Source organism: Berghia stephanieae, chromosome 13 (genome assembly GCF_034508935.2).
Source record: "Berghia stephanieae isolate SIO BIC M18660-M18661 chromosome 13, UCSD_Bste_1.3, whole genome shotgun sequence".
Taxonomy (NCBI): domain Eukaryota; kingdom Metazoa; phylum Mollusca; class Gastropoda; order Nudibranchia; family Aeolidiidae; genus Berghia; species Berghia stephanieae.
Genome location: NC_088372.1, coordinates 25561005 through 25576179, shown reverse-complemented (window position 1 = coordinate 25576179; position 15175 = coordinate 25561005). Strand labels below are relative to the sequence as shown.

At 34.0% G+C, this 15175-nt stretch overlaps 1 protein-coding gene across 5 annotated transcripts in view; it reads right to left on the bottom strand.

Moving 5' to 3' along the window:
* LOC144958617 (glycerol-3-phosphate dehydrogenase, mitochondrial-like) overlaps positions 1-15175 on the bottom strand; it is a 50413-nt gene that overhangs the window by 16644 nt on the left and 18594 nt on the right. For 3 of the 5 annotated variants that reach the window (XM_078890706.1, XM_078890708.1, XM_078890707.1), the window contains exons 4-15: positions 14182-14306; positions 12694-12791; positions 12042-12205; positions 11094-11252; positions 10069-10299; positions 9660-9767; positions 8965-9099; positions 7976-8154; positions 7235-7366; positions 6410-6568; positions 3004-3195; positions 2140-2238 (exon numbers count right to left, since the gene is read on the bottom strand). In XM_078890706.1, coding sequence (XP_078746832.1) covers positions 2140-2238; positions 3004-3195; positions 6410-6568; positions 7235-7366; positions 7976-8154; positions 8965-9099; positions 9660-9767; positions 10069-10299; positions 11094-11252; positions 12042-12205; positions 12694-12791; positions 14182-14306 — 1781 coding nt within the window. Of the gene's footprint in view, positions 1-2139; positions 2239-3003; positions 3196-4768; positions 4986-6409; positions 6569-7234; positions 7367-7975; positions 8155-8964; positions 9100-9659; positions 9768-10068; positions 10300-11093; positions 11253-12041; positions 12206-12693; positions 12792-14181; positions 14307-15175 lie in introns of those variants that run through there. The other 2 variants (XR_013642483.1, XR_013642484.1) reach the window with 2 other exon arrangements.

The following is a 15175-nucleotide window of genomic DNA, read 5'->3' as shown; positions in this document are numbered from 1 at the left end:
CGAGATTGCAATAGACAAGTCTGACACTTTCCATAAATAATGATTGATTTCATTATTCAGAACTAATGAACTTAAAAATTTAAAAAACAGCTAAATTCACAATATGCTTTTTTGAGATTGATATTTAAAATATGACAAATTGATAAAATGCACACAAGTAAATAAAAAACAAACAAATAAAAACAACAAAAACCTGAGCTTTATATAGAGCAATATCCACTAAACATGCTCAAAGCGCTTTACATGAGTAGATGGCATAAACAAAGCATACTGAAAGAAACTGAAAACATCTCTCATTTATTCCTGTTTATCTAATTTTAGGAGTTTTACAGTGCCTGTTACACAATCAGGTCTTATTGATGCCAGATCTGTAGTTAAGAAAAACAAAAACAAAACAAACAAAAAAACAAACAAAAAAAAAAGAAAAAAAACCCAAAAAGCCCAAAACCAACCCAACCCAAAAAACAAGCAAATGTCCAAGAGTCCATTACAGCCATAATTTGATAAGATTTTGTGTTTCCTATCACAGAGCACTAGGGTGGCAGAATAAGTAGAATACTCGATTCACCTACACACAGACCTGGATCAGATCCTTTGGACTTTTTTCTAGTCTCTATCTGTCCATGTATTAACTAATAAAGAACTGGGAAAGCCAGGTCTAGGCAAGATTTTGTAGGAAGTACATTGCAATAGACAAGCACATTGTCTCTTTTTTCAAAGGATTATTATCCACTCCATGCTACAGTGACTGAGATATACCGTCTCCATGAGTCTCATGGCTCTAAAGACTAAATGCCATAATCAATGCGATTTAATCTTCGTGAAAACAAAAAAATAATTGAATAAACAAGGGCCTTAATATCCAATAATATTTTTTTCAAGTGCTCACCATCTATAAAAGGCTAAGCAATAATAGAATAATAGCAAAAAGGGATTGAACACTATCACAATAAAGCAAACTATTGAACAAATGGCTTTGTAGTTTTTTTTGTATTTTTTTTTTTTTGTAGAATAAATATTGCTTAAGCCAACATTGAATCATGCTGCACTTCTTATAAATTTGATTCTTGTCTACAAGTTCAAGTAAAATTACAAATAAGGATTTGAATCGCAGCAAAATTTCCATTGAGCAAATTTTCTTTGATTTTCAAGCGGAATTGTGTGAAGCATACTTTAGGTATCAAGCATATTCCAGTTACAAATACTAAGATATCGTCTGCCGCCATATCTATTCAAAATCTTCTAAATTCATTCAAAGCAAGCTAATACTTAAAAATAGCATATGAAATTGTTGCAAATATACAGTTTTCTGAGTATTTTCATTTATTTGTTTATGCTGAAAAACCGCTATTTGAAGTCAAATATATTCTAACATGTAATATTCATATCTAGCTGCCAAAAAAACAAAAAGTAAGTCACATAATCTTATTGACAATCTTACACCAACAATTTAAAACAAAACTAATAATCTCAAACATCCTCCAACCTCCCCCCCCCCCCCCCCCTAATAATTCAATAACATTTTTTCTCTCTTTTCTTCCTTATTTACACATTCCAATTTAGCTCATTGCATAAAGTGAATAATGAACACCAAGCATGTTTATCAAAAAGATAAAACACAAGAGGGAGAGCGGGAATGAATGAATTAATGAATGAATGAATAATTTGAAAATAACTGTTAAACGATGACTATAATTATGACAATGATTATCAGGGGTCAAGATTCCTGTTCTGTAGTCTGACCTGCTGCCGTGGAAAGGATAATAATACAAACACTGGATTAAGAAAAAAAAAAAAATAAATAAAATAAAATAAATAAATAAATAAAATAATAATAATAATATAATAATTAATAATAATAATAATAATAATAATAATAATAATAATAATAATAATAATAATATATAATAATAATAATAATAATAAAATTAAAAATAATAATAATAATAAATAATAATAATATATAATAATAATATATTAATAATAATATAATAATAACTAAATAAATAATAATATAAAATAATAATAATAATAATAATAATAATAATAATAATAATAATAATAATAATAATAATAATAATAATAATAATAATAATAATAATAATAATAATAATAATAATAGAAGGCAATGTTTCTCACCTGTAAAAACTCGCCTAAGTCCACTTGCGCATTCCTGTTTAGGTCGACCTCAGATAGAATCTCGTGTAGTTGTTCTTCTGGTACACTCTCTCCTATATTCTGATGTAAAAAGTTAAATCGAGATTGAAGTCTCTATTCTATTATTAAGCCTCTATCATGAGAAGTATATATATATATTCCATTTGTTTTTAAAAGTCTGTTGGCATATTTGTGTGGAAGTGTGTGTATGCATGTGTAAGTGTGTGTGTGTCTGTGTGTCTTTGACTATATTCACAGGTTAAATTGATACAAAAAAAATAATGTTAATATCATATGTTGTTCATATGAAGTGAATTGCATATATACTTTTTCTCCTAGTAAAGCGCACTGAACAAATGGGATACGGGTTATAGAAACGTGAGTTGTTATCATTATCATTAGTTTCCTTTTTCTTAAAATAAAAGAAATTCTACAAGGTGCAAGGCAGAAAAGGTAGTATACTTTATCCCCCCTCAAATATAAAAACATAGCAGATCCATTAAAGGCTTTTTCTTGTATGTTTCGCTGATAAAGATTGGTACCTGAAACATTCAAACATACCCAACGTCCTTTTATTGAGCCCAGGTTTCAAAATTACAAATTTACTTTTATATTCAAAAATATCTAATTTTAACAATCAAAATAAAAAAAGGGAAATGAAATATAAGAAAATAAAGAAAAATCTACCCCATCTCCTCCCTGATATATAAAGTGATTTCTCATTTCACTTTCATGGCTAAAGGATTAAAATTGCATCTAAACAATTATACCAGCCAAAGTGAATTTGGCTAAGTAAAAAAAAACAAAAAACGATTTAATTCATTCCCAAGAGTAGACCAAATTTACCTTGAAATATCGTCTAAGATCATTGATAGAGATATATCCTTTGTTCTCCACATCCAAAAGCTTAAATCGTTTGACGTAGTAATTGATTTGGTCTTTGTTGAAATTGAGGGGAGCGTTGTCTGTCTCTGTCTGCCTCTTTATATCCAAACCCATCTCCACACGAAGATAATTTTCGCAATGCTTCAATTCCTCCTGGTAAAAAAAAATAAAAAAATAGAGAAACAATTCATACATAATAGGGTGTCATTATCTCATTGTAGTGGGCTGCTTTCATTCTGAATGTTTTCTAGAAAAGTCGTATTTAGGGATTAATTATTTCTTCAACCAAACACTAAAGTAAGAAAACCCATAAAAAGATCTGAGAGAAAAGTACTGTGCTCAAAGTTCGTTTTTGTACCATTTGACAAGAAAAAGGATCATTATTCAATTATTTTGAAATACTAGAGAGAGATTAAGCTTTTATCAATTACCCTGGATTAAATAAATAACAATAATAAAATGGAACAGAAGCTTCAATCCAATGTACAAAGACAGATGATGTGGACGATTACAGTTTCCCCTTTGTCCACAAAGTTTCATTTTTTTTCAATTATGAATACCACTTTAAATCCAAAATTATATATTGTACATTTGTTTTTTTGTTATTTTGTTGTTTTTTTTTTCATTTGTAATGACAGAGTAAGACTTCAATGACCTCGCTGATTGACTATCAATAGATTTACCAACAACTTGAGCTTTTTGCGGCTATGTGGTCTTGTGGTATGACACTGGCTTTCCAGTCAGAATGTCCTGGGTTCGAGCTTCCTCAGCACATGGTTGAGTCCTTGGAAAAGGCTCTTTACTCATATCCTCTCACCGTAATCAGGTGTAAAATGAGTACCCGGCCATTAACAGCATTGTCTCTGTCAAAAAAAAATGTAATATCACCTAACAGGCGTCATGTCTCGTTCTACGAGTTCAGTGTTGCTGTTGGTCAGGGACCTTTGTAAAGCGCATAGAGCATGGTTAATGGATATTGCGTTATATAAAAAAAGCTCAAGTAAATTTTCCCAATTTTCAATAGGCTATGTGGGTACATAGTTTAATCTGCCACCAAAAGACAAAATGACAGGTCTACAAGTTTTTTTAATGAAACCGATTGAATGGAAAATAAATTAATTATAAATACAATTACAAATTAACAACACTAAACAAAATAAAACAATATCATAAAAAAAATTAAAAATTAGAGTGTGAGAAACGTCAATTTTTCTTTGTTCCAGTATTCATTATTGCATATAATTAATGGTTCTAATTAAAATAGCACGAAATTTTACCCTTTCCTTTGAGAAATATATGGTGTATGGTGAAATGTGTATTTTGCTACTTCAAACATATCAATTTTAATCTGTCCATTAAAGTTTGTATCAATAATAATTAAAAATTATAATTGGTTGTGTAATGTATAAGCTTTTTTCTTTTGGGTTTGGAATCATTTTTCATTATCTCATAAGTCTGGTTTACCAGTCTGTTCTTGGTCTTTTTCTCTATTCTTTGATCATTAATTTATTCTGTTTTAGAAATTGAAATAATATATATATAGAGTTTAAAAATCGGACTTGAGATTAATCATTATCGTAATAGTTTAAAAACTTATCGAATATTTCAAACAATAGACGAGGGCCAATTGCCTTCGATTAAAAATTCACTAAAACTGCTGACATAAAAGCAAAGAAAAACAAAAATATGAACTGATTAACCGAAACAAAATTTGAAATCTCAATACAAATGTAATCACTGTCGGCCACTGGTACTCAAGTGTTGATGAAAAGATGAAGCAGCAGATGATGATGGTATATCATGAAATTAGATTAGAATGAACGGAAAATATGAATTATGTATCCCATCAGTCATTGCCCACAAGGATCTGGACATCGGATTTTCTCTAAGGCATCTTCACCCATTTCCTTTCTCAAGAATAACCTGCCTTCTTCTAGCTCATTCTGAAAATATTAATATTTGTTGATGCTGGTAGTTTTAGGTAAATGTGAAATGAGAGTGAAATTCACAAAGTCTGTCATTAAAAATTAAATAAATCTACCAGTGCCGGGTTTTAAAAGTACTTCGGATAGAAACAGGACAAAAAATGGACATCTCAGGCCCAAACCCTTTGTCAGCAAAACAATAAACAAAGAAACATTAGAAACAAACAAAAAGAAGTGAAAATTGTAGAGTGTGTTCTCCTGAGCAGTATGAATAAAACAGTAGTGTGTCATCAATGTCTGAGTAGAAAGTCCCTAGGATGTGTGGCTATGTGGTCTTGTGGTATGACACTCGCTTTTGGGTGGGAAGGTCCTGGGTTCGAGTCTCACTCGGCGCATAGTTGAGTCCTTGGAAAAGGCTCTTTACTCACATTCTCTCATTGTACTCAGGTATAAAATGGCCATTAACAGCGTTGTCTCTGTAGGAAAAAAATTGTAATATCGCCTAATAGGTATCATGTCTCAGTCTACATGTTACATGCAGCTGTTGGTCAGGGACCCTTTGTAAAGAGTTTTGAGAACATTTACTGGATATTGCGCTTTATAAAAACTACATTTTTAAAAATAACTTTTTCAAGGATTTGATGGAAAAGTTAAGGGCATGTCAGTGTAGAAAGAGACGGAAAATTTCTAGAGAATACACACAGCAATTCTCAATACATTTTGGTTTCTTTGGTTTCAACGCTCCTTTGTTTATTGTTTTGCTGACAAAGGGTTTGTACCCGAAACGATGCCTTTGTCTGGAAACTGTATAACAACCAACAGATTAAATGAAGGCCATTCCATCCTCAAGAGATATTTTTAAAATTATAAAACATTTAGAGCATGGCATTTATGGTGGATTAGCCCTGTACAAATGCAATTTTCTTTTTGTACTTTTACAATTTAAAAAAAAATGGGTAAACAAATTATTTATGAATAAACAAGTGAATAGAGAGTGATGGAACACACCATAGGAAGTACGAGCAGAGATTGCATACTCAACATACTTCTATTGTGACCTATAACGCTCTATGATTGTCCCCAATATATTATCTGGGGGCCTTGATAGCTCAATTGGTAGAGCACTCGCTTTACATGCAAAGGGATTGAGATCAATCTTGGGTGAAGTTTACTTTTTTTTTCTGAAGGCAGAAAGTACTTTGCGATAGACTATCTTCAATATCAAAAGGGTAACAAGCAATTGCTATTGTCTCTTTCACGCTATTTTGTTCCCAATATCAATTATCCACTGCACAATAATGTTCCTTCTAAATGCAAATAAAAAGTACTCACAAAGTCAATTTACCATCTCTGATAACTTTTCAACTCTAGAATGATGATTATTCAATTGATGTTTAACACAGCACTACCTAAACTGCGAATAATCATGGCAAAAGACCAACCTGCTTCTTCTTCTCACTCCAGTTCAACTCCTGTGCCATGATCTCAACAATCCTAGGGAGGGCTTCCTGAGCTGCATGCACGTTGATGAAAGACAGTCGAGTCCTACGAGCGATTACATCTACTGCTCGGCATGCATATTCACGAACAGCATATTTCACCTATGGTTTAAAAAAAAAGAAAAGTGTTTTTGATGACAAATTGTTTACAATTAACATTTTTAGAAGGGTTGCATTTTTAATAATTATTGAATTGTTGAATCAATTTAAAATTAATAATTTGGTTGAACTCAAATTTAAAAACTTTGCCATCACAGCACATTTTAAAAATAAAAACTCTGATATAACCTAAATCCAATATCGCCTAACACGGCATCATGTCTCATCCTTCATGTCAAGTATTGCTGTTGGCTAGGGGCCTAAAGCATTTTGAGCAAGTTTAGTGGATATTGCACTATATATAAATGCTCAAGTTTTATAAGAATGGAATGAGTTATGATCTTTTTATATAAATACCAAAATCTAGAGGTGCCTATATGAGTCAATAAAATGTACAGTAAAATTAAGGGAGTAAAAATGACTCTTATAAAAGATACAAAACAAAGTAAACGATGCTTCAGCCCTCTTTATATAATTTATATATATATATGCTATATTTCCTTTTTTTGTTTACCTGAGGAAGGCCAAAGGTCGAAATGTCGTTTACTTTGTTTTGTATCTTTTACAAGAGTCATTTTTACTCCCTTTATTTTACTCTACATTTTTTCCAAATATTTAAATGCATTTTTATAAAAATCTAAAGCATCAACTGGAATACATTCCAATCACCTCAGCCTCAATGTAAGGATACTCTTCATGTAGACGCCTTCCTACAATGGGCCATCTCTTGCCAGTCATATTGCACAGTTTAGCCACCTTCAATGCTTTGTCACCGTAAGTACTAGCCAAATGTTGAGCCACCTAGGAGAAAAATCAATGACCAACATATTTATTATATTAAAAATGGAAGCAAGCAACAATACAGAGAAAAAGAAAAAGGAAGATGAGCTCATATTCCACTTCAAGAAGTTTTTCTTTAGAAAAAAAAAAATTGATCTAATATATACCTTATTCATCCAAAAAAATGGAAATTCGTTTACAGATCTGACAGTATTGTGAGGCAAGTACTCTATAGGATTCCCCAATGATGAGATTGGCTGGCTCCATCCATTCCTTGACATACAATGAACCAGAAAGGAAAGGAACAATCTGCCAAAAAAATAGTGACAGCGCCGAGTCATAGACAATTCCTAGCCGTTCTGAGCACCAACATTATGGCGCACCTCTTGTCGCCAGCACGATGGCGTTGGCTGCCCTAACCATGAGGTGGAAGAAGAAGAAGAAGAAGAAGAAGAAGAAGAAGAAGAAGAAGAAGAAGAAGAAGAAGAAGAAGAAGAAGAAGAAGAAGAAGAAGAAGAAGAAGAAGAAGAAGAAGAAGAAGAAGAAGAAGAAGAAGAAGAAGAAGAATTGTATGTTTCTCATTTTCTGCTTTAAAGCATAAATGTCTTTGCTTTGAATGACACCTTCTACCTCATTTTCCAATCCATAATCCTGCACCAATCGAATGAACAGAGTAGGGGACCAGCCTAGGGCCCCATCTAGTAGAAGGCCCTTGGTGTCACAGGGCCCTGCATTTCTAAGGTCACACTCTTTGATGGCCCTGTCCATCGTCTCCTCAGCCATGGCACGGTAGGTTGTCCATTTTCCACCTGGATTGCAAAAAAAAAAAAGATTCCTTGAAAGACATTTCAATAAATCAATTCTGGCGCATTTGAGAGGTAGTTTTAAATTTAAGGAAGAAAAAAGGTTGTCCTTCAGAGCCATAAGGCTCTTGGAGCTAGAGCAATTGTTTGCTATCCTTTGGATAGAATGCAAAGTACTTTCAACCAGATCTATCTCAGTCCCTTTGTGGAAGGAGTGCTATACCAATTGAGCTTTCAGGATCCCAGACATTTTTAAATAGCTTGGATTAAAATGTTGAAAACTTATGCCACAGGCGAGTTCAATCAACAAAGACAGTCAATTTCCACCATGTATGGAGTTAGTGGCATAGCGGTTTTGGTGTAACAAAAGCAAGAATGGTGGGCATGATCAGAGACCAGAGAGGAGAAACAACTCTGGCCCTGGTTGTGTATCTTTGGGAACGACCCTTTACACATAACACCACGTGAATGAGTAACTGGCTGTAGGCAATGACAGATATTATTGTAATCTAGTACAAGAACACCTAATCGGCAACTTGTACTATTTGAAATGGAAATCGGGTTCCATGAGTCATGTTAAGGGATAAAACAAAGCATTATAAATAGCATTAAGGCCATGTTGCAAGACAGGGTGAGACACTGGTACCGTACAAATGGACAATATAAATATTAATTTTTATTAATGAATCAACATACAATACATTTTGTTAAAAAAAATTATGTTATTCATTTTAATATGCTAATTAGTTGATAGTGCCAGCTCAATGAAGTATCTGTTGACAAAACATTACGTCAATTCTACGAAATCCAACATACCAGCAATGGTGATGAGTTTATTTGGGGCCACTTCAATGATGTGATTCCTGGCTATAGACTGAGTGTCTGTCTTGTTGGGGTCGGAAACCAAAGGACGGATTCCACTCCACGCTGATAGGACATCTCCACGTCTCACTAAATTATAACATAGCGACAAATATTGAATCATAACAATGAAATTGGGGATTTATTTGAGGTAAATGATACAGTTATTTGTTATTTTTTTCACACCAACTATTTACCTATAATGCATTGTAATAGAAGTATGCATGTAAATGACAAAGCAACTGACTGACATTCGTTTTGTTCTACAGAGACTAGGATAAACTCAACATCCATGTCACAAAATACTTTCAAATACTTTTTTTGTTATGAAGCTCATCATAAAGTTATGGACATTCAAAGTTTTACTGAATTCAATAATATTTAACTTTTATTTCAAAGACTGTGTATTTTTAATGAATTAAATCTTAAAATTAAAAAAAGAAAATTGTGTATTTCTAATAAAGTCAATCTTAAAGTTTTATTCCAAAAAGAATGTTCAGGAGAGCCAATAACTGTCTTCTCTTTTTTTTTTCTCTCAGACTCATATAATTATAGCATTTTTATTGCCTGGAAGATTACTGACAAAATGTGGAAATGCAGCATTTGAAATGAAATTTCTATCAATAAATATAAAACAAATCTCCCCTTACCTTCGACATCGGGACTGAGATAATTTCTGATTTCTTTGAGTATAAACTGGATTTCTTTCTCTGAGGGTTTTGGATTGTCTGAGATGTCACAAGGTGTGTCCGTTGTGCCTGGTATAGAATGAAATAACAAATAAATCATAGGATAACTGGAATCCAAGAGCGCCACTGATGCATAACATGAACAAACACTGAATAAAAAATGTAGCAAAACTTTTTTGGAATCAGACTAGCTTATATGAAAACAGAAGGGGAATATGTCAAGTGAAAATATATAGAATTTTGGTGCTTGCTTAAACCGGTTGTGAGCAAATGAATTAATTTTCCCTGTTTCATATTGATGTTTCTGCAAAATGCTTTAGTAGAAAAATCCTAAATATGAAAAATATTATGTATGTTAAATTATTCATACCTGCCAATGTCACATTCTGCCACGGCAAGAAGAAAATGACTCTCCCGTCAGAGGTGGAGGGGTCTAAAAGACCCATGGACTCAGGACTGTAGTAGTCTGGTAAGACGATGTGGACACCGGAACTTGGCTGGCAAATGTCTCCAATCTGATTGTTTCCCATGTTACGAATGGTGTCGGTGTAAGGCCCTGTGGCGTTGATGACACACTTGGCGTGGATGTTGTATTCTTCTCCTGCTCATAATGATAAACAAGGTTTTAAATAAATGAACGGCCCTAATTTCTACTGAATGGGTTCAATGGCGCTTTACAAGAAATAGTTGAAATGAGATATTTTCAATCCGGAAAAAATTAATTGTTTAAATTGTAGAAAATATTAACAAATGCCGATACCAATTGAATATGAAGTTCGTGGCTTTGAATTTTAAGGAAATGTTCTTACCTCAGTCTAGATTTGAAGGATTTATAAATAGTTTTAAAATAACGGACAATGACAATTTTATAATTTTTTTGAAAGGGGTAGGAGAATGTATACGGGGAAATTGATTTTTATTGCCTCTTTTTATTATTTATCTTTTGGCTTTTGTGGTAGGGGTGGGGCCGAAAAAGACTACTCTAGTATGGATGCCACAATTTGAAAATTAACTCATAAATAAACATGAATATTTGTATAGGGCATTTCCACAGGTTTACCATGTTCAATGTGCTTTACAATGCTTCATTCATTTCCTGAGCAGGCCATAAAGAACCATATATTTCCATTTCATACAGCATCAGTCGCAAGTTAGGCATCCTTTTTGCATTATCACTCTTACAATATCCTTTACCGCCTATAGACAGTTGGATACCTGAATTGAGAGGGGTAATGGTTGCAAAGTGCCTTACTCAATGGCTCGACACCAGGACCAGAATTTTTTCCCCGGCATTGTCACCTATTGAGTCACTGACCATGCTAATCATCACAGGTCTTTCTGGACAAGCTGAGACACCTGACGCCACATAAAGTGTCATCTAAGCTTATTCCTTACCTGTGACTGTATTCTTGACTCGGGCACCGCACACCCTTTCCTGTCCATCAACAGAAGTCTTAAGTAGTCCCAGAACCTCTGTGTAGTTGACACAGGCAGCCCCTCGTCTGATGGCCGACATTGCTATAGATATAGCCATACGGGCATCATCATGGGCCCCTGGGGAAGCAAGAATGTCAAGCAGTGGGGTCAAAATAGATGGATGGATATATGGATGGATAATTGGAGAGATGATAGGTAGGTGGAAGGATGAGTGATATGATGAAAGAGTTGTAAATATTGATAGATATATGGAAAAATGAATGGCATGGATGAATAGATGGATGAATGGATGGATCGATTGATAGATTGATGGATGAGAGGCCAGTAAAAGGGCATGTGATGTGATTGGAAAAATGGAAAGGTGTTGGGTGAAAGGATGGATTGACGAATACATGGATGGATGGATGGATGGACAGATGGATCGATGTATGAATGAATGGATGGATGGTTGGATGGATGAGTGGATAGATGGATAAATGAATGGACGCATGGATAGATGAATGGATGCATGGATAGATGAATGAATGGATGGATGGATGGACAGAGGAAAAAATGGATGTATGGATAAATGGATGAATAGATGAACGGATATTTGAATGGAAGAATGGATTAATGAATGGATGGCTCAATGGATGAATGGATGGATGGACGGGTGGATAAATGAGAGAAAAGGAGAATAAAGTAATGATCTAATAAGTGGATGGCAAAACAGGATAAACATTGACAAATGAATGAAAAATCTAAATAGTATAGAGAAATGGATTGGTGAATCGAGGGATTGAACCAGTGGATGGATGGATGGAAGGATGGATGGTTGGAAGGATGGATGGAAGGATGAAAAGTTAGGCTTAATGAAGACAGGAATGGAACGACAAAGCAAATATGTCAGAATTTATTCCAGCATACCATCAAAATAAACAATTGAAGCCTTGAGTTTGTCTTTCTTCAACATGGGAAAGAGTTCCAGAGATTTGCTCTTACTCAACAAGTAGCTAGGTTTCAAAAGCTGGCTACCAGACACAAAGTCATACATCTTTATACCAGCCCAGTAGTAGGGGACCTGCCACCATCTGAAATATTATAGTAGAAAGTCTTAAGACAGTGACAGTTTATGGTAGTATTCGATTTTGGTTCTTATCAATTATCAAATATAAATAAATAAATAAATAATTGAATAAATATGTAATTAATTAAATAAATAATTAAATAAATTCTTTTTTTTTTGATTATGGAAAAACAAAACAAAAAACTTAGTCAAAATATGTATAGTACAAAAAGCGGAATAGAACACATAATAAACTGCAAATATTTAGATATTTTCGTATCTAATTCAATGCCTTTTTTGGTAGTTCTTTGTCTCTCATCACATTAAATTATCTTTTTCTGATATGGTTTTCTACCTGTTATGAGAGGGAGGGAGGGAGGGAGGGAGAGAGAGAGAGAGAGAGAGAGAGAGAGAGAGAGAGAGAGAGAGAGAGAGAGAGAGAGAGAGAGAGAGAGAGAGAGAGAGAGAGAGAGAGAGAGAGAGAGAGAGAGAGAGAGAGAGAGAGAGACGTACTTGTAGACGGGTATCATAATGGGGAGTGGATAGGCTAGATGTGGTGCTATGTCTACCAAGTTGGCTCGTTCCTGCAAAGCCTCCTTGACCATTTTGTACTGTTGATCGAAAAAGGCAATATAATATGACCATACTGTCACAATCACTAAAAATCTTATCATCATCCTCATTATTATCATCACCACCACACCACCACCTCCCTTCTCCTTATCATCATCATCATCGATTGAAAAAAGAAAAAAATCAATATGAACATCTATAAAACCCATTTCCATGGATTAACCATACTCAGTGTGTTTAGTAATGTTTCATTCTCATCATCATCATAATCATCCTCACCAAGAACCAAATCTTTTCCAGACATGAATAAGATCATGTCTCTCAAAACATTTTCTGTCAACAGCTCTCGTCACCAAATCTAAATATCTCTCATCCACACACCAGTCATTCATATAGAAATATATCTTTTATATAGCGCAATATCCACTAAACGTGTTCAAAGCGCTTTACACTTAACATCTAGGACTGGACATGACGCCTGTTAGGCGATATTACAATTTTTCAGACAGAGACAACACGGTTAACGGCCAGGTACTCATTTTACACCAGAGTACGGTGAGAGAATGTGAGTAAATAGCCTTTTCCAAGGACTCAACTATGCGCTGAGCGAGGCTAGAAGCTGAAAATATCAGATTTGGAATGAACTTTTATGTGTTTTATTGTGGAGAATGAAAATGGTATTTTAGAAAGCTAAAAATCTAAATTTCATATTTTTGATCAGTTTGGCTTTAATTGACTTTTTAGCATCAGAATCATCCAGACATAATACTTTTTTGAGGCGATGAACCACATTTTATTATTTTCTGATACCATGATATATTCAACAGCCTCCAGAAAAATCATGTTTCAGCGATAGCAATTCTATATTCACATTTCAATTGATTTCTCAACATTTTGCAGCCATACAGTGTGTCTTTTTACATTGCATCGAACCTGTGCTAATGTTGATGGTTCTATCATTGCATTGCGCTTTAAAGATCATTAAAATTTTCTTTTCCAAGACAACTCTTTCTTTTTTTATTGAGTGCTTTTACAATCTTCTGAGAAAAAATATTTCAATGAACGAAGGTATCTGTGAAAAAAACAAAAAATAGTGAAGAAGACTTGGAAGAGGAAATTTGATACCTGGATTTTGAGACAAGGGACCCGAATTGACATTGAATTTAAATGGTTTAAGCTTCAACATCACTGATAAAAAGTGGTATCAGAGCCAACTTTGGACAACATGGGTGATTCCTGTTGACATCAGACATGTGTTTGATGGATTATCTATATCTCCCTATGGAAAGACTAGGCGACGGTATCTTATGATGCCCGGAGGAAGGGTGTAATTAATTAATTATTAGAGCCAACAGGACGGCGATACTTTGATTCAAAGATCTTGCATGTGGCAAATAATATAACCAAAGAAAAACAACTGAACAAAACCTGTTCAATATCCAGATTGAAGATGGCTTTCTGTAGGTAACGGACTCCTCCATGAATGAGTTTGGTGCTACGACTGCTGGTGCCTGAAGAGTAGTCAAACTTCTCCACTAAGCCTGTCTCTAACCCTGAAAATAAGATTTAAAATATTCTAAGATTTAAAATTTATATTGAATTACATCTCTTTTTGGGTGATGATCTGCAGGCAGACAACCGTGAGTGTTTATTTTTACTACCTGTGTTAATATCAACCACTGGAGAGGCTTCAGATTGGAACAATAAAGAAAATGAATGTTTCAGGTACAAACCCTTCGTCAGCACAAAAATAAAAACATGGAAGAAGCATAACACAGAGATATGGTCTGTGCCATTTAACGAATATGTCACATCCACTGCACTTTGGCAAATTTCAGAGGGCTACCACTTTATATAAAACAAATAAAATGATATAAACATAAAAATTATTAAACAATCAAATTCAGCATTGATTGATAGTCACAATTTCGTTTAAAAAGTGCCAATCACCCAATGTCAAATGCATTCCAACCTCATTATATATTTTAGCTTTACAGGCATCATCTTAGATTGCGCAAAACCTTCTAAGCTCTTTTCACGTATTCATTCATTTAACAATTTATATACTCATTTCCTCTTCTTCTTCTTCTTCTTCTTCTTTGTTCCCCCTCATAGATTGTCTTCATGTTTGAATGTCTAGTTGGTGAAGGAATGCCATTGTCTTCATCAGCTCTGTTAGGCACCCATACAGTTTAGTCTGAAGATGTGTGGTGCCAGGCCAAAAATCCTCTCTTGCTGTTGCAAGGTTTTGAGTATATGGTGGATGCCTTCTTCTCCTTCACGACAATGACACATGCCTGTTTTTCCCATTTAGAAAAGCTTGTGCATGTGGTGTTTCAAGTGATATGTGTCCTGATCACAGTCTAAAGATTGTGAGCTTGGTCTTTTATATATAAAAGCGTGATTAAGCCTAAAGACATTT